The 23,894-nt window shown below is 48.8% G+C and overlaps 1 protein-coding gene across 3 annotated transcripts in view; it reads left to right on the plus strand.

Annotated features, from left to right (window-relative positions):
* Window positions 1-20,470, plus strand: part of PDLIM1 (PDZ and LIM domain 1) — a 39,899-nt gene extending 19,429 nt beyond the window's left edge. The window contains exons 1-6 of one of the 3 annotated variants that reach the window (XM_035330568.1): window positions 9,269-9,401; window positions 9,601-9,662; window positions 11,110-11,412; window positions 15,090-15,241; window positions 18,286-18,403; window positions 19,931-20,470. In XM_035330568.1, coding sequence (XP_035186459.1) covers window positions 9,634-9,662; window positions 11,110-11,412; window positions 15,090-15,241; window positions 18,286-18,403; window positions 19,931-20,117 — 789 coding nt within the window. In that variant the 5' untranslated portion in view covers window positions 9,269-9,401; window positions 9,601-9,633 and the 3' untranslated portion in view covers window positions 20,118-20,470. Of the gene's footprint in view, window positions 1-9,210; window positions 9,402-9,600; window positions 9,663-11,109; window positions 11,413-15,089; window positions 15,242-18,285; window positions 18,404-19,930 lie in introns of those variants that run through there. The other 2 variants (XM_035330569.1, XM_035330567.1) reach the window with 2 other exon arrangements.
* The last annotated feature ends 3,424 nt before the right edge of the window (window positions 20,471-23,894 follow it).

The raw sequence follows: 23,894 nt of genomic DNA on the forward strand, positions 1-23,894 counted from the left end.
CTAGCCCTAGCACATTTCCCCTGTGAGTCTTTCTAGCAAAATGAGTAAAGAGAAAAATAGTTTGACTCTGCAATTAATTAAGTGCTAATATGTCTGGGATGGAAAGGACCAGAACCTAAAGTAGCACGTGTGCAGCAGTGCCCAGCCCAGACCTTGGACTGGGATTGATCCATGCTCCCTTTCACGCCAAGCTGCTGTTGTGTGTTGCTTGGCTTAAGAGTGTGGTGCTGCATTCTGTAGGAATTTCATGACTTAGCCAAGGCACAGTGTGAGACTGAGCTGATTGGACTTAGGTTCGGCTGGGGCCGTGCAGTTACACCTGCCTTTGACACTGTTGAGCTGGGATCTGCTCTGTGTCTTCTGCTCTGAAGATGCTCTGCTGCAAACCTCAAGACTGTGGGGCCAACTCTTGCCGAAAGAGTGTGGCAGAGGCTCCCCTGCAAGGCTACAGAGGGCTGTTGTTTAAACAGCACATTTTGGGAAAGGTGAATAATCCACAGTCTTTGAAAATAACCTCATCTTGTGCTCTTATAAAAGGCAAAGGTAACTCAGTGCCCTGCTGACACTTCATCTTGGAACACAACAGAGTTTGTCTTGGTGCTTTGTAAAACCCAGTGTTGGCTGCTGAATCTGACCGTGCAGCTGCTTTATGGCATGATTTCACTGCTCACTAAATGTCCCTGAAGCGCTCTATTTTGAATAGAACCAGCAGTGAGTTTCTTCAGCACTCAGTGTTGAAAGGCTCCAAACTCCAACATACAGAGTAAATTCATGCTTCTGAAGTGCAACTCAAGCAGCACTGCAGGGCAAAGGAAGAGGTGGTCCAGCCACAGTGTCTGTGCCTGTTGTCAGCTGAAGCAGAAACTTCACCTTGACCTGTAGAAATCAGAGTGAGAGCCTTCAATGGCTTTGAGTATGTATATGCAATGCAGCCCTGCTTCTCCTGGGTGATCCTTGGATCAATGTTGGCAGAAATCAGGAAGAACTAGATGTAGAAACCTCCTGATGCCTGGGTATGAACAGAGATAAGAGTTGTAGCACAAAAAACTAAACCTAGGCAAACAACCTGATAAGCCCTCTTTTCATTTCAATGTGCTCAGCAGAGCTGAGTAAGATAAAGCCCTGTAAAAGCATCCTCTCCTACAGCTTTGTGCAGGTCCTGACTGCAGCACGGGGCTGGATGGGACCCTGAGTACTGGAGGAGGCAGTGGAAGTCCCTGCTTAGACCCCGCCAGCCCGAGGTGAGCTTCTTAGCAGGAGAGGATTCAGCAGGAGACCTCACCTTGGGGACCAAAACACTAACCCAGGCATCAACCAGGATTTAGCTAAACGTTCACCCTTTCTCCCACCCTGGAATTAAACATGGGGAGGCATTCCTCATGCCAGGAGGAACTCAACTTGGCTCATGAAGCTGAGTTATCTGCAGCAAGGCACCTGCTGCTGCAGCCCCCCTGCTACCAGCCACCACACCACCACCCCTTTTCCCCCAGTCCAGCCTAGGTCACTGGACAGACATCTGCCACTGGTCAAACATTACACATAGGCTATTTTAACCACCTGATATCACCTCTTAGTTTAACTCTCATTTGCTCTGGCATTTTTCACCCTAATCAATAGTTCTCCTTTAGTCAGCTGTCCTTGGGGGCACTTCAGAGTGCTGTTTGCATTGAGTCAGCCCTTGACTGTCTGGGGGAGCCTGCTGCAGCTCAGGAAGAAGCAAGGGTGTGAGGAATTAATCTTAACTCGTCTTTAACTTACAAGTCATGCTTTGCTTCCTGAAGTCCGAGTAAAGGGCATCACAAAGATCAGACTGTGCAGGATTCATCAATAGCCCTGGCTGCAGAGTGCATTCCCGCTAAACCCTAGCCTTAGCTCTACCCCTGCTTCTGGCTCTGGCTGTTATATAGATACCCTGATGCTCCCAGCTTGTAAGTGGTACAGCTGGATCTATGATACCCACCCTTAACTGACTTCAGTGGAGAATTTGGCGAGAAACCAACCGTGGCAACAACTGTGGCAAGGTTCCTGTTGCAAACCTTGTGTCTAAGCAGTGACCCTTGTTTTAATCTGGCACTAGGAGCCACCTGTTGCCTGAAGAGCCCTCATTATGGCTGATACTAGGAGAGCTTTATTTCCTAGTGTAAAAGCAACAGTCAAGCTCCCACAGAACTCTTGCCTTTCTTCTTCCCTTTATTTTGAAAACAAAGCCAATTAAGTCATTTGTGGTGGCCTATGTGAGTGGTTCTTGCTGGTGCGTGGAGCGTGGGGCTTTCCTTCACGTGGTCGTGGGCTGGAGCAGAGGAATTTAGCAGTGTGAGCTGTATGGCTCATGTCTCCAAACCACAAGCTGCCATTTACCCTTCCTGCTCCACAGTGCCTGAACATCCTAGTCTGCTGTGCCAAGGGAAAGTGGCATAAACACCATCGAGTGTTAAGGTGTGCTTTTTTTTTTTTTTTTTTTTTTTTTAACATGCACCCGTTTCCTTTTTCAGTAGCTGACTGCAGCAAGGAAGGCTTAGTGGTGAGGGCTGTCTGCTCGCAGCATGATGTCAGCACAGCATGCTGACTTCTGCCAGATCCGTGGTGAGCCCTTGGCCGCATTTCTCTGGGGCTGCATCTTTGCAGCATGCCCAGAGCCCTCAGCCAGGCTTGCTGCAAAGCAGCAGAAGCGTGCAGAAGGTGCTGTGCCTATATACCAGCGTGGCAGATGGGTAGGAATTTCCCCACAAAGGTGCTGATCTCATTTCCCAACAGAACTGGTAGAAGTTGTGAGTGGATCTGACTCTTCGAAGGCAGCGCTGTCTGAGCTGTTTCATTTTTTTTCTAGCTGCCTCGCCAGTGAAAACAGTCCATGTGCTTTCCTTGGCAGCTGCCTTACACAGAACACTTATTAATTCACTTACCAAAAAAAATAAGACATACTAAGTCCAAGTAGTTCATTTATGGCCTGATCCAGAGTCCTCTGAAGATGTTTCTCATAGTTTTCGTGCACAGCCTTTTGCATGCAGAAACACCATCATATATGTAAATAGAGTTACTTCAGACTAAAAAAAAAAAAAAAGAAAAGAAAAGAAAAGCTTTAAAGTGTTTGCTGAAGAGAATGGGCTGCAATTATTCAAATAAATTCCCCCCTTTCTTAAAATGAGGTTCTGTTTGATGTTGCTCCCAAAATTCACCATCTGAACTGGAACTTCTCACAGTACTAGTCCACCTTCTTTTCCTCTTCCCATTTTATTTGTGCAGTTAAATAACTTGATCTTTATTTGTGCAGTTAAATAACAAATGATCTTGCTAAAGAAATTAAACTTTATTTTGTGACTAAATAGACATTAAGATCTCTGCTTCCACACATTTTACTATTTGAAATAGGCTTTTTGTTTACTGCTGTAGTACTGTTGGAGGCTGATACTTGGTGAAATGCTGCATCTGTCTGTGGAAGTATTTTCCCTTACTTGGAATGCAACTTCAAGATACTTTTAAGTGTCTTTGGAAAAAAAAAAAAAAAAAAAAAAAGACATTCCACAACCTCCCATGCATTCCCCAAAGTCCTGAATCCTATGACTGACTTCATTGTCTGTGCTGATCTTTGCAAATGAAAGAGCTACAGCCTTATTATTGTTTCATTACCATTATCTTTATCCTTCTAAATTAATTTAAACCAAGGCAAGAGTGATGACAAAATCACATTTCATCAAAAGGTGCAGCAGCCTGTCAGTAGTGATGGCTCAGGGGCTGAACAAGCTTTGTTTTGGATGTGGCTATGGCAACATCAGGGGAAGGAAATGACGGAGACTTCTTCGTATATTTACTCAATTATTTCACTTGCACTTCTCACCCACATCATGAGGGCAATCACTCAGTGTCATTTTCCCATCAAGAGCTTTTCCTCACTGTGGTGGGAAAGATTAAAATAATGTCTGCCTGTACCTTCTGCTTAACTTTTTTTGATAAAAGCGGTTGAAGTGAGGGAGAACAACTTACTCTGGTGACTAAGGTGATTTCAGTTCTTGTGGCACTGACCAGAGATGAGGATAACTTGGAACTACCACGCTCTGGTAACCTGGACTGGGCGTTAAACTCCAGAGCCACAGGCTGCTGTGCGTGGCTGTGTTGCCCATTGGTAAAATGAACCATAAAACTTGTCATACCTCAGGCTGTGCCAGATTCAGGCTCTCTGGGAGAAGATTTGTCTTTTTCCTGTGTTTGTACGACACTGAGGTCAATGGGGCCGAGGTCTCTGTTTGCTCTGGGTGAGCTCATGTAGGAAGTGAGCTGAGAAAGACCAGTTTTGAGGGTGGTCAACACCAGGACTGTCTCCAAAAAAAGCTGAAAGCTCTCGGTTTGACACCGCCTTTCGTTAACCGCAAAAGACACGGGCTTTTAAACTCAAGAATACTTGTTTTTAAAAAAAAAAAAAAAGAGAGAGAGAGAAATAATGTCCAGACATGTAGCCAGGGGAGTTCTGGAGGTGAATCATGGTACTTGTGGGATGGCAGGAACAGACAGCTGCTTCTGTCCTCCCGAGGCTTCTTGAGAGAGTGCCTGGCCCGTCCCAGTCCCCATCCCCATCCCCGTCCTTGCCGAATGATGTCATTGTTTCCGCCTTGTGTATTTTATCTCCTTGGATACTGAGAAGGCTGGGGCTATAGAAACTGGGTGTGTGGCTGGCCTGGCCTTTGATAAGGCCATGCATGCGTGGGCAATGTATGAAGCAATAGGTATATAAAGTAACAAAGTATGGTGACCCACTGTTTTCGGTTAAAAGGCGTTACCGCATGGATCTGGAATGCTTTGGGGACTCAGAGGGAGAGGATGTGGGAAGCCAGCCTTGTTGTTTTACCCCTCTACAATAACAAAGCCCCAGAGCTTTCCTAATTTCTAATCAGATTTCAAAGCATTGCAGAAGATTTTTTCCATAGCTCAAAAAGCCCCAAACGATAACAGAAGGAGAGATGAAAATGAAGGCATTTCTCCTTGCAGCTGCAGCTGGTGGGATTCAGCATCAGCTGAAGCTTGCCGTGAAGACGTCCTCTGCAGAGGTGTTGCTGCGTTTGGCTGATGTGCTCCCTGGGCACGAGGTGGTCTTCATTCCCCGCGCAGCCTTGCAAGGGCAAGGACGGGGCTGGGCAGTTTGGCTGCCGGTCTCTGCTCTCCTTCCCCACCCAGAGCACGACTGGAGTGCTCTCCTTTGCTGAGGTTTGGTCAGGGGCCCATTTTCTTCGAGCTGAGTAAACAGTTGGACTGAGAAACGTTTAATCATGTTTCCTCTTGGCGTGGCTCTCGAGGTGCACGTGCTGGCATCGTCTGCCCTGAGCCTCCGTTTCTGCAGCCTGGTGAGGCTGCAGGCTTGGCCAGCTCGCTGCGCTGGTCTGGGGCCTGCAGGGCTGCTGCTGCTGCTGGTGAACTAGCTGGGTGCTGTTTTTTTTTTTTTGTTTGTTTGTTTTTGTTTTTTTGTTTTGTTTTGTTTTGTTTTGTTTTGTTTTAATTTGTAGCATAAAATAAGAGTGAGTCCCTTGTGCTCCCCCCAGTTCCACAACCTGGAGCTCCAGGCGGTTCCTGAAGTGGCCTTCAGTCATGATTCAGCATCTGAAATGAGTGGCAGGGGAAGCAGCCGGCCATGCCACCAGGGTAGGTGCAGCCAAGGGTATTTCACAGGCTCGGGCATCCCCAAGCGTGGCCTGGCGCGAGCTGGAGGAAGGGGCCATTGTTCTCCCAGATAATTCCCCGTGACGCCGTTGCAGTAGGAAATGCTGAGCCGCTTCCTGCTCCGGCGCAGGGACGTTTTCCCGTCCCCACAGCTGGCACTGAAGTGGCTGGTGGCTCCCTGCCTGGAAAAGGCTGCCCCAAAAACCCATCCGGCAGGAGACCTGTGGATGTGAACTGGAACTGGGGTCCTACAAACCTCGTTATGTGGCTTCTTTTCTCCTTGAAAGGCCACGTCATTTTGAAAAGGAAGCAAAATGAGAACACTCTGAATTCAGAAGCGTGCTGGCAGAGATGTCTGTGCAGTTGCTGGTAGGTTTTACCCTGGTCTGCCGCCCTCCAGCCACCATGAAGACACAGTTCAGGAAAGTATTGGCCACAATCCTCTGTGCCATGGAGAAAGAAAGAGCGGGTCAAGCCCTGCATTTCCATGTGTCTGACTGCTGGTTCTCCCTCTGCAAGCAGAGCATCACTTGCTGTGCTCTTGCAGGCCGTGCTCCCGCCGGGGATGCTGTACATGATGCCTCTTGCTCCCTCTTGGGTTGGTCCTGGGAGACCCGCAGACACAGAGATGGTGCAGACACCAGGAATTTCAGCTGCCTAAATCTGGCACTGCCCCATGCAAGTACACACAGCATCCCGGTGGTTTTGTGCTAATGTTTTTTTGCCTGCTGGTGGTCAGCTGTTTGGGAGCGCCACATTTCTGATTTTTTTTCCAGTGTTAAATCAGAGATCCTCACATAAACAAATGATCTCAGGAGCTGGGGCTTTCACAAAACTAACGCCCAACACAGGGCCTGGTTGGCAAGTCTGGCAAATCACTATGTAAATATATTTGACAGTGAGAAGAAGTTATCTTTTCATCTTGGTTTTGGTACATGAAAGCACTTGTTTGCAAATTCCTTCCACAGCTCAAGCAGAAAAAGCAGCATGGCATGTCAGGAAGCGCTGGAGAATTTGGATTATCCAAACACCCTTTATAATGTTCTCGCTCTTGCAATATTGTCTGTAGACTCTCAGGTTACAGACCTACACTCTTCCTGAGATGGGATTTTTCTAACCTAATCTTCAGACACCACCTTCAGCATAGCTATCTCTATTTAAGCTATTTTAAACTTCCTTAAAGTCTCCTGTGGAGCTTAGCCACAGGAGTGCTGCTACAGATGTCCTGACACTTCTGGAAGCTTCATTTATGGACTTGGATGCCATTACACAACGGTGGGCCACAAGTGGGCCAAAATCACCAGTGTGCCCAAACACAACTTGCAGTTCTTAGAGTCAAGGCACTAATGTGATTTCGGTCTCTTTTCTCCATCTGGCTGCCTATTCTCTCAACATTTGTAGGAGCTTAACCTACAAGTTAAGCTCCTTGAGGCCTATGTCACTCTGTCCCAGTGATCTGAGCTTGGCTGACAGATTCAGAAGTCCTTGGTGGGGTGGAAATATGCCTGCATGCATACAAAGCATGTAATTGAGATGTCTTACTTCCTTAGGAAACCAGATCTGTTTTTAAAAAATTTCTCTAAATTACTTCCCTTTCTGTAATTCTTGGTTAGTAGCTAAATGTTTCCACAATACAGATTGTGACATGATTTAAACTTTGAGCCTATGTGACCTACAAGTATAACCCCTTTGTCCTAAAACTGCTGCCTCTGTCTTTCATTAAACCAACTGCTCATACACACAGCATATCCTCTCTCCAGCTTGCGGCCTCTGAACAGAGTTCTAACATGTGCACTTAATGCTGATAAAAGATCACTGATACTTTTCCCCATGGTGTGATTTACATGCTGAAGTAATGATTATTTTTTGCTAATATCCACAGTTTCTGCCATGGGAAAGACTATTTTTATGAGCCCTGTTATGTGCTTTGAATGAGATTGTAACAAAGAGAGATTAGCTAATTACTCCAGGGTCTTTCTTCCTTTGGTCTGTGGGAAAGTTTTGTGGCTGACTTCCATTTGTGTTGGCCAGAAAGCCGTGGGAGAGCAGTCCTGCCACCCCACACCTGAACTTCTCAAGCTGCCCCACTGATTTTCACTTGTGACTCATGAGAGAGTTTGGACCTACACTCCTCTTCTGCAAGGGGTCCTGTGCTGTGCCTGATGTGTGCCATGGAGCACGATGACTCCCAGCTGTAAGTTTGGGAAGGCTGGCCAACTGCATAAGGAAATCTGGGGACATATAAGTGATTTAAAGGAAAATCTGTAGGGGGATTTAGTCATACTTGTTTCTAATGAGTGTTTATTCTGTAACTATAGCTCTATCAAAAAAGTGTCGTGAGATGTTCAAAGGGCAGCGAAGGCTCACTTCGTGGCTGTCGAAGTCAGCATGTATATGGAGTGGGAGGGAAACCGGTTGTGGTAATTAGGGCTGGGAGCCAGGAGCCCAGCATGCTGAGAAGGGCCCTGTTTCATCCTGTGCCATTGGGCGTTAGCCCTGTAACAAAGCCATTCCCAGCCTCTGGCTGGAACATTTCAAAATGCACATTTTGGTGCCATCTTTTTGCCCTGGCTATTTCTGCCTCCTCTGTGAAGTTTCTTCTGCCTCCTCTCTTGAGGCCCCATTGTACTCACCTTGCTTTAGTCAATGAGGAACAAGACCCTACTATCCTTAGCTCTGCCCCAGGGCTGCAATTCCCAGACTCTGAACTGGAGCTGGGCTTACAAAATTCCCCCTTTTTGTTAGCACTGCCTGCGATTTGGAAGAGTCTCATGTCACGTCTAATTTAACTTGGATTTGGCCACTGAAGTGTCCACTAATGCCCCTGGAAGCCTCTGGTTTGCTGTAAGCCCAGAACATCTGGGTGATTTCTGGCACAGAAGTCTCTGGTCTGGTCAAGGCATTTATCTGTCGCTGCCTCTGGACAATGCTTTGTTTAACAAGGATCATCTTCCCACCTTTACTGTGGCAATTTCTTGTCCAGAGAGACCAAAGTTGTTCATGAAAGACAGCTGTGAAACCCAGTCTTCACTGAAGGAGCAGACATACTCCAGAGCATTTGTAGCCATGACAAAACCCTTCTTTTCAGAGTGCCCTTATCTCAGGAAAGCCAGTCTTTCAGCTGCCACTGAAGAGTAGCTCTTTCTGCCCCTCATCTCCACTTTCCCATTGAATTCCTGCTTCCAGAAATTGCAAAGAATGCTTACAATCTGTAGTCTCGTGTGAGAAGGTGGGGTCTGTGTCTTACCATAGGCTTCCAGAGCTCCCAGGCATGCAGCAGCTGGAGCTAATTGCTCTGGCCATGTTTCTGGGCTCTTGCATTCCTGGTGCATCACCTCCAAAACCTCCTAAGTGCCAGCCCGAGGAAGGGTATGCTGGCCAACTGGGATGGGAACGGGGGCCCTGCTGTTTTCTAGAGGACCCTTGCCAGCTTTGGCGGTCAGGTCTGGGGTGGCGTGCTCCTCAGGTGACGCCACGTGCCAGCTGCTCGCTCCATGCTGCCTGCCACGTCCCACCCGCACGCCTGAGCACCTCTGATTTGTGCCTTTGCTCCTTTGCATGCAGGAAATAAGGCACATAGGAAGCGCACACAACCGGAGCGCGGTCCCCTTCACTGCTGCCACGGCTTCTGCCCCCAAAGTGATCACTGCTCAGTACAACAGCCCGGCGGGCCTCTACTCCTCAGAAAACATCCAGACCTTCAACAGTGCTGTGGAGGCAAAGACATCTCCCGGGGCCCCCGAGCCTAGCAAGCCGTAAGTATTGCCCTCGCCTCTCCCTCCCTGCCCAGCCCAGGGGAGGCTCGCTGGCAGGGTCCCGGTTTAACCCAAAAAAAGCTCTCTTTCAGGACAGGGGAAGAAGCAGACGTGGCACCCAGGGGCAGGGCTCAGAGAAGCGGGGAGCATTTCGCGCGGTGCAGGAATGAAATTAACGCTCTTGTGTTTCTTTGTTTAGCAGAGACCAACGCAGTTTCCACGTGCGTTCAGCATGACATACCAGCCTTCTGGTCTGAACAGGTGCCTGACAGCTTGTTACGAGTGCTTTGTACAGTCAGCATCTTGTTTTGGCTGCGTGGGCAGTGCGGGGCAGGAAGGGTACGGCTAGCGCAGGAAGCACGTCCGTCCGTCCCAGCTCCCGGCTGGCCTGGCTTTTACAGACAGGCTCTGATCTTTTTATTTTTATTATCAAACTCAGCTTGTCACGTGAGTTTTAAAAAGCAGCTCAAGCTTTTATACCTTTATGAATGATTTTATGTATGGGGCTGAAAATGGTCCCAACCTTGAAAGGTTTGTGGTTGCACCTGAGCTTTGCAAGACCAGGGCTTTTTCCCAGAAGTCCAAGGTTCCTGTTTTGTTTTGTTTTGTTTTGTTTTGTTTTGTTTTCTTTAATAGAAGCTATAAACCAGAAACCAGGAGCTTTCTGAAATCTTTCTGGCCATGTTGCTGAACTGCCCCAAGTCTCTGTATAGCAGTACCAAGCTGCCTGGAAGCCTTTGGCTGCTTCTAAAACAAAAACTGCAAGATCCATGCTTTTGGAGATATTTGACTAAATTTCTGACTTGTGACTAAGGAGACAATAGTAACTTGAGACACTGCTTTTGCAGAGTACAAAGACCTGAGAGTGTTGCTTAATACAAGCATGGAAACTTTTCCTGGCTGAAGCCAGCTTCTTGCCCAGCTAGCAGCATGGGCTCTTCTGGGCAGAGCAATGGTGCTGCAGTGGTGGACAGGGTAATGGCTATTCTCTCCTCATTTGCTTCTGGTAGACCTCAGTGGCCTCATTCAAGATCTGAGTCAAGGCAGAGCAGGGACAAAGAAAATCTGGCTTTGTGTTAACCTGCTGGGACCACTTGGCAGTCAAATTCCACCTCTGGTCTAGCCTAGAGTCCCTTCCAGTTGAGAGCACTCCCTGGAAGCCAAGACTATTTGACAATTAATTTGTCAATGAGGCTAATAAGTTAAATTGTAGAGTTTGGTTTCATAGCAGATGTGGAGGGCAGGACGAAGCCATACCACTGAGCACAGCCATTTTGGTATTGGAGTTGATATTGCTGCTCAGTGGGATGCCCAGGCCAGCTTTGGGTAGGGCAGCAGTGAAGGTGTCATAGCTAGATAGTAGGACCATGGATTCGTGCTCACCCGTGCCGTGTCTTCATTGCTTTTGTTAGTGGAGTGGCTGTGTTTTGCTTTGTGTGTGGACACACCTGGAGTGTGAGACTGGTGTCCCAGCATCAGCTAGAAGCTTTTAATGTAAAGTGATGTATTCAGTGGTGTGTCCCTCCAGCACAAGCAACAGATGGTGTTCTGTTTATGTCACTTGGTGTATTCGGTTTAGCTCTTCATTAACTTCTTCCGTCTTTCCCTTTCTTCCTCCTCTTTCGCTCAATTCCACCACATAAAAAACAAACACCCCAAACAAACACAAATCGCACTGCCCATCCCATGTGGGCACCCGTGCCCGCAGCCGCCCATCACCGACGAGCGCGCAGCAGGCTCCCTTCGCCTCTGTCTATAACCCCCTGCAGTCGCCCGGTGCGGAGCCGCAGCGCAGGCACAGCCCCTCCAGCATCCCCAGCCAGGTCCGCGTGGGGCCGGAGCAGCTGAAGCATGTGGCCCAGGTCTGCCCCAAAAGCCCCGTGGAGGTGGAGGTTCCAGGACTGAAGGTGCTGCACGTGCAGTTCAATTCTCCCCTGCAGCTCTATTCGCAGAGCAACATCCTGGATTCCCTGCAGGGGCAGATCTCCTCCGTCAGCCCCGATTTCCCCAGGTAACCTGCCTGCTGCCTCTGCGGCCAGCGCGGCACATCCGCTTATCCGCATCTTGGTTTCCACGAGTGCCTCGTCCCTGTCTGTGGCTCACGGCGTTGGCGGTCATGAGGAACCAGCAATTACATTTCACCTTCCCAAGGGCAGTGCATGACTCCACGGGAGCTTTCTCTGCATTGTGTCTGCGTCCAGTGACATGATGAGCACCAAAACTTCATTTCAGCCTGCCCACATGTCTGTTACTCCATGCAGCAGGGAGTTTGGTGGTTTTCCTGGAGGAGTTGCTTGCAGCAGACAGATCTGGGGGTGCAAGGTGTCTTATCCCAAAAGCTGGTCATTCTCTTGGTCATTTCTGGGTGCTGCTGCACGTCTGCACAGTGAGCTGTGGCTTTTGTTTTGCTGGCTGTGCCACAGGTGTGCTGTGAGGAGTGTTTCATTTCTGGGTGATGCAGGTCCCCACAGGTCCCCACAGGTCACCCTCTTTGGCTGATAATGCTCATGAGTTTAGCACAGCCCAGGTGGGACCAGGTGTGTGGAGGACCCGGGCTGTGTTCCCATCCCTCCCCTGCCCACTTGTCCACACAAGTGGCTGCTCTTGGGGCTCTCTTTGCCCATAAGATGATGTTTGATGTGCTCTGAGGGCTTCAGGACATGGGGAGAGCCTCAGTACCACAAGGCCTTGGTGCTCTTTGGTAGCTGCTCTTTGGGGCGGTTTGGGACCATGCCTCCAAATGACAGCCCACAGGGTTCTTCAGTAGTGAGACATGAGACACAAAGCACACTCAGCCATCTTGCAGGACGGCTCCAGCCAAGGCTGAACTGTTCAGGGGAGGTGAACCTTCAGCAGCTCCCCGGTACATTACCAAGTGTCTTGCTGCCATGTGGCCAGGGAGCTGCTTGTCTTTGCCCTTTGCTTTTGACGCATAGCTCCTTGGCTGCTCCCAGTCCCCTCGGCACCCATGGCCAGGCTTTGCCAAATGACAGCAGCCAAGTGATAATGGGGGGCTGTGGGTTTGCTCCCACATTGTTTCTCAGTCTAGTTATTTGCAGCAAGTCACTGCTCAGGCCTGTGGTCAGTGCTGAGCTCTCCAGGAGCTGGCACGCTGCTGGCTGTCTTTGCTGTGCCAGAGAGCTGATGCCTGCTAACAGTGGAACCCCAGGCATCAGCAGTTGTTTCGTGGCACAAGCAAGTATGAAACCTTCCTGAAGCCTGGCTTTAAGACCCCTGTAAACTTTACAAAATGTGCTAACATAAAATAGTAAAATCACATTAGCAATGAATATGCTTCCCTGAAGATGCTGTCCAATGCTGTCTTTGTGGCTTTTATTACCATTTTCCTGCCAATTTTCAAAGCTCAGTAATCCAGCGTTATTCCATCAGTGTTGCAAGTTGCCTGTGGTAGAAGCAGTGAAATCCAGCAACAGTTGCTGGAGTTTGAAGTCCAGTAAAGGTAGCTGAAGCTGTGCCCTGCAAAACTGCTGTGTCAGGGTACTCCTGTGCTTGAGCAAGGACGCCAGCTTGTGGTGTTTGCTGCAGGTGAAGTGCCTGGGTGACAGCGGGTACCATGCATCTGCTGACGTAGGGATACTTGTTACCTGCATGCTCTATGTGCATTTGTCCCTGCCCATTCAAAAGATGTACTTGCTTTGTTTAGATTTTCAAGTAGTACAGCCCTCTGCCCGGGCAAGTGGAAGTGTTTCACTCTCTAGGGTTTGAGGGTTTTTTAACGTAGTTTTTCTGAAGTCCTGTATATGCAAGTGTATCTGTCTGGGAGAGTTGATCTGTATGTTTTGCACACTATCACATTGCATGGTTGAAATGCGATGGATCTGTTTGACTCTTGTGCTTGTTAAGATGATTTAGCCTTTGCTTTTCGAATGCATGTTTGTGAAACGTTCTTAGAATGCACTCTGTAAGGGCAGGCTTCTTGACCAATGTTTTTGTAGGTAGAGTAGAGGCAGTATATCAGTTTATGTAAGAGGAATGTAATACAGAGCATGTATTCATTTGGGATAACTTGGGCCATTTTCCATGTAATTGAAATATTTTATATCGGGTGACACGCTTCAGTAAACGAGATTCAGGCTTCAAGGGTTCAACTGCTTGCAAGTCTAATGTGCTTCCTGCTCCAGTGAGAATTACTGAAGATGGAAACATTTTATGAACTAATTGTTTATGGAAATAGCATTTTATAGCACGTGCAATGATTATACCTCTGATGCTTGGAGAGTTCATTCTGCAGAGTACCTCCCAGAGGACTCAATTGCACATTGGCATAGAAAGTCTGCAGTCGCCTCCTCATGAAGATTTCCCTCTGCAATTCATTCTGAGCTTCAGGATGTTTATGTACATTTCAGGCAATCACAGGGTTCAGGAACAGTGAAACCCAATAGAGCATTTACTTTTATATGGCTGTGTTATGTAATTGGGCCATCAGAGGAGACTTGTCCGTTTTTACCTTGTTTTTCCAGAGACATTTTATTCCAGCCACAAAACACATGGATGGGAGGAACCTCCCTTGCCACGTAGTCCAACCCCTACCCCAGCATTTCATCAGTTTAAGCCACTGATTTAAACTAGTCCCAGTAGATATTTGTCCAGACTTTTCTTAAATACTTGCTCACCTGTCCACAGCAATCCATGGCATTTTGGTGTCTTGTCTGCTGGAAAACTTTTCCCAAGAGGGATACTCTGAATATCCCCCTGCAGATCAATCTCATGGTTTGTCGTGTACCTGCTGGACATGGAGAACATCCAAGCTGTTGCCTCTGTTTTTTATTTATTTATTTATTTATTATTATTATTATTTTTCCCTACAGACCCTTCTGGTGGCACAGTGACCACTGTTTCAGCATCAATGTGAAGCTACCCTGCGCAGTGCAGCACTGCGCAGTGCAGCACTGCAGCACTTCAGGCTCTAGGCTGAGGATCCAAGTTGCTCGTGACATGAGTGGCAGCAGCAGTGCCTCAGGAAGCAGCTGAAATGTGGGCTTAGTCTTAGCAGGCAGAAATCTCTCCTTGCTCTTGACGTGCTCATTAACCCCAGTTAATGGGCTGTGATTCTGGGTTTCCACCTAGAAAATGGAAATAATAATGCCCACTTGAAAAACACAGAAAACTCTTTCCAGTCAGAGGATATTTTTAGCTGCATCCTACAGCTGTTACTGTGTGAAGGTGGCCTTCAGGACCAGTTCAGAGTATCCTTGCAAACATTTTTTTGATGGAATAAAGCGTACTAAATTTGAAAGTCACAGCAGCTTAAGGTAGCAGTCTCAGGTGGTCTATGCCTGCGGGGACCATGCAGTAATGACACAGCTACCATGTGGGATTCCCATCCCAGCACATTTGTTCTTTATTATCCTGGTTCCTGGACAGGAAGATTTAGTTTCTGGAGCACACAGCAGTTGTGAAGCAGGGGGAACACGTAGGGGCTGGCCAGGGGCAGTGGGCGAGGACCCACTGAGAGCGGGGCGTGCGGGTGGCCCAGCGCCTCATCCCAACAGGGCTGCAGCTGTCTTGTGCAAGCACGTCCAGCACCTCCATGTCTCATGGTGTCCTGTTCTGCCTTCATTTTGCACGTTCATTTCTCAGTCATATGATGCATTGTGATGGTTTTGCTGGAGGAGCTGGCTTTAGTTTTCAGCCATTTAACAAGCATGTACTTTGTTTCATCCTCAGTTTAGATCACAACCAGCCCCCGGGCAGTATTGTCATAGACAGAGAATCTGAGGTTTACAAGATGCTCCAAGAGAACCAAGAGTCGCATGAGCCACCCAGGCAATCAGCTTCCTTCCTGGTGCTGCAAGAGATTTTGGAGTCAGAAGAGAAAGGTAAGCCCTTGCTGCACACCTAACCTGGGTGTGTTCTCCCCTTTTGCCATTTCTTCATCTGTATACAGTGTCTCAGAGTAACACGTGAAACTTTGTTCTCCTTTTTCAGCTGTTGCTTCTTCAAGGTAACATGTGTAGATGGTTTCCAAAAAAAACCTACAGACCCTTTCACTAACTTTACTCTTAAATTTCTTTTCCTTGGTTATTTTCAGCATCTATTGTTGCTCATTCGTTGACCGAATGCTACAGAAATAAACCTCTGCAATGTTTAGTTCTCAAGAAGGAATTCTAAAAGTTGCAAAAACCCTTCTACGCTTTCTAAAGTTTTGCCCCTCTAGGATAATATTCACTGATTAAGGACCATCTTAGATTAAAGACTTCGAAAGGTACCACGAGATAGCACTCTTTAGTGAGTCCTAACGCTTCTGGTCTCCATCCCTCTACACAAGAAAAAGCGATCCACTTCTGCAGCTGAATGTAAAAATTTGGAAACTGAGTTAAAGCAATCAATCCACAGCTTTGAACCTCTGAAACCTCACACTACTTGGCACTCTTGATCTGACATCTGGACTAGTGTAGTTCAAGGCTATAGACTTCTAGATAAAAACTCTGATTAACTTAGGTGAGAGCCAAATCATACTGCCTTCTCCCCTTAAATAGAATAAAATAAACAAATAATTAGGAAAAGAATTCCAAGAATGACTTTTTTCCCCCCTTAGACCAGTTGAGACTTTGTCTGTTGTGTTATTAGCTTGGCAGAGGAACATTCAATTTCTTCCAACAAAAGCCTGGTGCCGAGATACTCACCAGAAGGGGAAACAGCTCAGCCAAGTGCTCTTAGGTCTGAGTGATCTGAAAGGGAACAGCAAAATGAAGGAAGTAAGGAAATTATAGGAAGAAATAAACCAGCATTTTGGAGTCTTTAATCTGATGTTAGAATACCTACCTGAAAGCATCTTTTAAATTGTGAGTGTTTGCAGCTCACCCCTCAGGGTTCAGCTCCTGCAAGAAAGGGACTGGAGGAGCCAGGACTTCTCACGCCTCCGAGGTCCTCCCCTGTGCTTAGTAGTGCTGAAGAAGATAAGAAGCAAAAGCCCCTCTATTTTATCAGTCTTTGAAGATTTGCAGCATTACTGGGATTCTCTGGCACGAGGTTTGCCTGCCTGATCACAGGCCGGGATAGGCTTGGGCATTGCTCCACGGCGAGCTGTAATCACCCATGCAGAGCAGGGTTACACAGCCCCAGAAGAGACAGTGCCCCAGCCGCACTTTTCGCCCCGACTCAAACACCACTGCTGCTGACTGATAACATCCATGGCAATAAACAGCACCCTTGTGGGATGCTTCTCCGAGCCTGTCTTCAGGCAATGGCTTGCATGCAGCAGCAGGGAGCTGTCATCTCCCTGGCTGGGGCCGGTCCCCAGGGTGTGGGCTGCACTGATCCACACCAGCTGGGAGGACCTGGGGTCTGTGTGTGGGCGCTGGTGCGTGGAGGCACGGCGGCTGCTCGCTGTTTAGACTTGAGCCTGCACGCTGAGGCTTAGGGTGTTTGGCAGGGTGGAACAGGTTATGTTTCCTGTGGGTATTTTATTAAGCTGATTCCCTTAGAGAGATTTAAAAATGTGCTGTCAGTGTTATTGGTGTGAACAAAGTGCTATTCAAAGCAGAGAACAAGCAGGGGTGATAGGGTAGAGCCTGAAAATGTGGCTGCTGCTGGTCCCTTCCCAGCAAGGGTCACCTGCAGTGATGGTGAAGGGGGCCAGGTGCTTGCTGGCTTGGTTGAAGGGTGCTGACTAATGAATTACAGAAAATATAGGGCATTGCACCTCTGGAGCAGCATCTCAGCACTGAGCTTCTTAGGTCCCTGGGCTAAATGCTGAGGTGCGTCAGAAGTGGCTGTAAGCTCAGCCTGGAACGTGCCGTGAGAGGCTGCACAAGGCAATGCAGGGGCACTCGGGATGGGTAACAGAGATGTGGGGTGGGTAGTGCCCCAAATTTTCCCCTCAGTTCATCTGTCAGTGGCCCTGCCCCGGGCTGTGACATGTCCCAGACCTCACTGGTCACCAGGGTGAGCCTCTGCAGAGTTCTTCTTCCCCTTCCACCACTAACAATGGGTCCAGTTTGATGTTGGCTTGGTGCTAGTCTGAAGGGTTTTGTCAGCCTTCCCCCCGAGGTGGCACATGCCTGCCCATCAGCCTCCTCTGTTCCCGGTGAAACATCATAGGAGCTTCTTCAGCCCTCCATCCCTTCCTGCCTGGTATTGAACCTTTTGCAAAAGTCATACAGATAAGGCTAGTTGTATCGATTGTGTCATTTTGTAAGAGGCTGCTTTTACACTGCAGATGTTTGAAGGCTTGCCTCCTATTCTGCATCTAGGATCCACTGCCTGTAGGCATCCAGGTCAGCAGATGTCTCTTGTGAAGGTCCAGCAGAACATCCCTGCCCCAGAGAGGTTGTACTAGGGAGGTGCCATCCCTGGAGCATGCCACACACCCTGTGTCCCTGCAACAACAAAGGGTTTGTTAATCAAATCCTCCAGGAGTTGTGGGAGAGTCAGCTCCATCCTACAGCAGACAGCAGAGTGGAAAAAGGCTTTGACAAGCCTCCTTGTCTGCCAGGACACCCACCTCCACTTTCTTAACCCAAATCTGGCCATCAGCTTGATCCTGAGTGGGTGCTCAGGACATGGCAGGCAGGCTCTGGTGCTGCTGAGGATGGAGCTGAGGCTTTGCTTTGCTTTGTGTCTCTGTGCATGCAAGACACATTAGCTGATGTCCAAAGGGTTTTGAAGATGAGACGGGGCAGAAGCTCATCTTACTGCCAACAACCTCAGGCCCTTGGTTTTCCAGGGCCAGGCTCAGCTGTGTCCCTTCTCTCCTTCCTCCTCTCACACCCTAAATGCCTTTCCTCCTTCCCATGCATGAATCCCTGCCTCAGAGCTGGTATTGAAGAACCTCACCCCTCCCTAGCAGAGCATCTGCCTGGGAGGAGAGCCAACAGCCACGCATCTCACATGCTCTGAAGCACTCTCCTTCCACCCCCAGGAGACCCCACCAAACCATCTGGATTTAGGAGCGTCAAGGCCCCCACCACAAAGGTGGCCTCATCGATTGGGAATGCCCAGAAGCTGCCCATGTGCGACAAGTGTGGATCTGGCATTGTGTAAGTAAGCCTGTCCCTGTCCCAGGCACCCCGTGCCTGTGCACACCTCACCTCCCACCTCCAGCGTGCCCAGGAGCCGGCCCAGGCACGCTGGTTCTCACCAGCTTTGGTAGCGCTCACCCTGCAAACCCCTGCAGCAAGGTGGAGTTGGGTTTCCCTCTACAGATCCGTATCAAAGCAAGTCCCTGTGATACAACCCCCAGTGCAGTTGTAGCTGCAGTATTTTGCTTCCTACCTGAAACCTGTTTATAACACCCAGAAACAAACTGACCCTTCCCTTCAGGGACAGTATTTAATGATTTTCATGTCTTGGTGCTCCCAGCAATACAGCAGTGCTGTGCCCTGGCAGTCAGAGGCAGTGTGGACTGGGAGAGCTGCCTTCTGCTCCCTGCTCTGCTGCACGACGGCACATCTCTGCTGTGCTGAGGCAAAATTAATTTTTGTTGCCCTTGTAAGGGTATGTCTGACTTGTAGCACAGCAAGGACGATACAGAGCTGCTGTACTGTGTGACGGCACAAGGGAACCAGCCCATGTCTTTTATTCACCCTCTAGTTTCTCAACCACAAGTTCTTCTTCACTCATTTTCTCCTTCAGTTCCCTGCAACCCCCTTAGCTTAACAGTGGGCTTCAGCGGCTGAGTGCTGGGAGCCCCCTGCACTGCCATGGAAGATTTCTCCCGTGAGATCAGACTGTCACACTGCTTACTGAGACCTGGGACCCTGTAACTGCACGGTCCTTGCACACTTCCGTCACCGAGGACCAGCAGAGTCATTACAGGTTGCCTCTGTAGGCTGTAAATGTGAATCTGACACAAACCCTACAATTACTTTGTCATCTAGGGAGATCTGGAGGGAAAGCACAGGACGGGACTATGACTAGCTGTAAAAACTAATGAATTGCAGAAAATATAGGTGGCTGCTGGAACGAAGTCATACTCCTGGCAACTTGTGCTGCTGCTGGTGGTAGTTAGCAAGTTGCTATGTAGTTTCCCTCATCAAGTGTTGGGTCAAGCTGTGAGGGTTTCCAGTCAGAGCATCCCGTGCTGAGTGGGACTGCTTCTCCTGAGCAGCAGCATCTGAGGCTGGGGCCGGGGTCTGGTCACCCTGTGCTCCTGCTCCAGGCATCGCAGTCGCTAGCAGTGTCCCCCTCTCTTGGTGCTGGCAGTTGTTTCTAGGTTTGTTCTGGAAATCAGCTGTCGACTGATTGTGGATTTTGTTCCTCACCCAATGGCCAAGCTGCTCCCCTCATTTCATCCCAGGCCTCTGAATGCCAGTTCCATGCCACCACAGGTGATAGGATTGGCCTGTGAAATTTAGGGAGACCCTTGCTAGGATATGCTTTCCATAGCAGGGCTCCCCTGCTGGGTATAACTGCTCTGTCAGCACCTGCTTGAGCAGAGGTAGGGTGTACGCTTTGGGAAGATGGTTGCCTGTAGGCCCTGGAGGGGGTCGAGCCTGTGCGAGGTGGCTGGGGTGGGGACGGCGTTGGTGTGCGCCCGGTGCTGAGGGTGCCGGTTCCTTCCCCAGAGGCGTGTTTGTGAAGATCCGGGACAAGCAGCGTCACCCCGAGTGCTATGTGTGCAGCGACTGCGGCACCAACCTCAAGCAGAAAGGACACTTCTTCGTGGAAGATCAAATCTACTGCGAGAAGCATGCGCGGGAGCGGGTGGTCCCCCCGGAGGGCTACGAGGTGGTCACCGTCTTCCCAAAGTAACTGTGCTGCTGCGGGGCCGGCGTGGATGGTTTCTCCTCTGCTGCTCTTCCTTGGAAAGTGTCGCCCTTGCCCTCTTGCCGAATCTTGTTTGCAATAAGGAATACTAGGCATGGCTTTGAATTTCCTTGCCACATTAATCCTCCCGTCTGTTCACGCGAGGTGTCACTAATCGTTCAACATTCTTTTCATCTTCTCCTTCACATTTTTTTTAATACGCAGATTATTATTTTTTTTCCTCCTCCTTTGTGCTGCCAATTGCACAGGAAAATCGGAGGCCCAAGTCAGATCACAGCCCCACCATTTCCCAGTTATTTGCCTTCTGTTTGCATTCAATAAATGGGGTGACTCCACCAGGCGGCTGTGTCTACTTTCTCCTGGACTGGGTTTCCTGAGAGCCCAACAGAGGTGCCCAGCATGTGGCTGTGCCTGCTCTGGGGAGAACTGGGGGGGAATTGTTGAACTGGGGCACAATGGCCTCACGTGTCGCCCAGCTGCTGCCATACCCCCAGACATTCAGGATGCTGCCTTTCCAAAAAATAAGTGAACAAACCACATAAACATCACAGGCCTCTTCATACGTAAGGCTGACATGCCACTTAGACTTTGCCTCCAACTGTCCAGATCAACTGTGCAGCTTTTTTGGCGGGTTGGGGATGGGAATAATTCACAAACCCAACTAAATTTAGCTCATCTCCTCAGGCTCCTTCTATGGGCAGTGGTGAGCGAGCAATAACGGAACAGCTCGGCCGGCGTCCTCATCTGGCTCATCCCTGGGGATAGGCTGGCTTGTCTGTGCTGCTAGCGTGTGCACGTGCACACACACACAGCTCCTGATACTAACACAGGTAGCTTTATTTTCAGGATGAGGATGTGATTTATTTATTTATGGTCTGCCTGGGTGGCATCTCCCATCGGTGCTGTTACAGATTTAATACTCTCCCTTCCACTGCACATTTTTCCCAGGGAAATGATGTCTCTCTGCTGCTGCAATAGACAGCGCAGGCAGGCTGGGCTGGGGCCTTGTCAGTCACAGCATCACCCTCCTGGGTGCTGTTCGCCAGGCAAGAGCAGGGCACAGTCCACGTGTTCACTACGAAGTACTGCTCACAGGTATGGGAACATCCCAGGCATTCAGCTCAGGCCCCACAGACACATTAAACTGAAGGTCGTGGCACCTTAATGTTCAGGCCCAGCCCTAGCAAACAACTGTGGCTGCCCCAGCAGGGCAAACTCCTCGTTGCCCACTTTCTCAGCAGGCTGCTGGCCACCCACCACGCGTGGCTGCGTGCTTGCCTCACGGGGCGAAAATGCTGGCCACGGGCTCCCTCTGTTGTACCGCACACTGACACCAGCACTCCGCCTGTGCCCTGCAGGCTGTGCAAAGTCCCTAAATCCACACCGTGTAACGCCCATCAGCAAAAAGCAGCTGGCTCCAGCTAACCTCGCGAGCTGGCTCTTGCACCAGCGGGTGAGGACGGAAGAGCCTGAGCCATGCCCGGTATTTCCCCAGCCCCAACCCCTCGCTGTAAACAGACGACAAGCACCGCTTTGTCCCGGGCCGCATGCTTTATCGCCCGGCCGAGCTCCTGCGGCGAAGGCTGGCGGTGCTGCTGGGAAAACACTGATTGTGCGGGGCCTGACGCATGAGCCGGGAACTACAAAAGGTTTGTGGGCCAGCTCTGGAAGTGGAGGTTTCTAAGGCAGATACGAGTGTTGATCCAATTTATTACTATGGGAACAGGCTGGCCAAGGCAATCTACATTCATTGCTCAGGGAGGACTTTGCTCACTCTCTGCTGTAGCTTGTTGGAAAAAGAAATGCGTTCATTTTTTATGATGCAGCCCAAAATATTTGGCAACTGCAGCATTCACTGTAGTCTGACTTTCCAAATTCCTCTTGAGTTTAGCAGTTGGCATCTGGAGTTTGTCAACAATAAAAAAATAGGCAAAGTGGGGTCAAGCCTGCAACACTGAGCCGCCTACTCAAAAAGTATAAAAATAAAGCAAGAAATATGCAAAAGATTCCAATTTGAAGTGTTGGGCAGTTTGAAACTGAGCTAGCATCCTCCCAGAGAGGCTGGTTCCCGTGGGTGCGCAGCACAGCACAGTCTGTCATTTTAAGACTGTTTGGGTTTTTGGATGTGGCCTCTCCCTGCTGCTGCCACATCGCCCTTGCTCCTCGTGCCCTGCTTCTCCCTGCTGGCTTGCAGGGCCCTCCTAGGCACAGCACATTGAGCTGGAAACCTGCAGGTAGAAAAGGGCTGCAAAAGTCCTAAGAGCATACTCAAGTCCAACAGCATAATGAAGACAGAGTTCTTATTGTCCTTTACCATGCCCCCCCCGCCCCCCAGCCAAATTGCAAGCTGGAGCAGCATGGCCAGTTGCTCCAGCTTGCACATTTAAATTTCATTTGCTAATGGCATTCTGATAAGCACAGAGATTCTCATCATGGTGAGAGCTTGGCAGCTCAAGCAATATGCTTGCTAAGCAGGTAAGTAAAAATACCTGAGTGGTGGTATGTGCTAATTCATTCAAGTGCTGGTGAAATGCCATTAATGAGAATCTAATGCATGAGATAAATTCACCACATGCATTTTCTTATGTTATCACCTGGAAAAACCACCAGCAGTCTCTCTCTCTGCCCTGCCTCCAGATAAGAATATGAGCTGCTCATCAGCTAAAAATAAAAAAAAATCTGCATGTAGACACACAGTAGCAACAGGCAAGCACAGACACCAGCTTTCCAGCCCTTGCATTTGGTCTCAACAACGCAGACATCTCCCATACACTCCCAGCAGGAGGAACAATAGTGGAATGTATTTGGGTGCAGCATGTGACAAGGAGCACTGCTTCCAAGTCGCCAGGACACGCCTATGCTTCAAGAATTTGTCTTTATCAAGCTATTTTTAAAGTATTTTTTCCCTCTAATGGCCAGTCAGAGGACGTTACTTCATCCAAAACATTTTAAAGCTGTTAGCCTCAGTCATCCCCTCTACTGTCCAAGCACCCGTACGTTACGATTACCACATTTACTCACATATCTTCTCCACCTCCGGAAAAGGCTGCTTTCTGAAACACCAGAAAAAGTGTGTCCCTGACCGTGCTTATAGACATTAAGGGCACAAATGCTCGACTGCTTTGAGCAGCTGGGGGGTACCTTCACAGTTCAGGTGAGTAGCAAGTGTGAAAACTGTTCTTGACTGCTGGCATAAGAAAGGCAAGGTCATGTCAAGAAGATACTGTGTTTGCTTTCATCAACTACATTCTCAGTACTTTGGGAGCCAAAAAAAAAAGGGAGAATTGGGCTCTTCTACAGCAGCAAGTGCAAAACTTGGCATTGCTTTCACCTCCTGGAAGTGGGCTAAAAAAGCAGTCACACCTCTGCAGAGCAAGTCTCTAAATAACACATCATTCTCTACATCACTAAACAGTGACAACATTTCACTATTACTACCCTTAGTATTAATACTAGTTTATGCATCATCAGGAAGGAAGCAATTATTACTAAATCCTAGCTGTGCTACTGTATGGGTTAGAAATACTTGTCCATTTTTATTTCCTATCATATAGTCCTGCCGTGACAGTCACATAGATGTGCTGGTTGAGCACAGTAAATTATCCTTTAAAACTGGGTAAGCCTGTGTGGAAGCAGTTATGTCAGTTTTAATAAAAACTGCTGCAATGATTCCACGTAGGTACTATTGTAGGCCTATCATTTACTCTCAATTCCTGTGGTAGGTCTTTGGTAGCATAAAACAAGGGATAAGAGACGAGGATG

Source organism: Oxyura jamaicensis, chromosome 6 (genome assembly GCF_011077185.1).
Source record: "Oxyura jamaicensis isolate SHBP4307 breed ruddy duck chromosome 6, BPBGC_Ojam_1.0, whole genome shotgun sequence".
NCBI lineage: Eukaryota > Metazoa > Chordata > Aves > Anseriformes > Anatidae > Oxyura > Oxyura jamaicensis.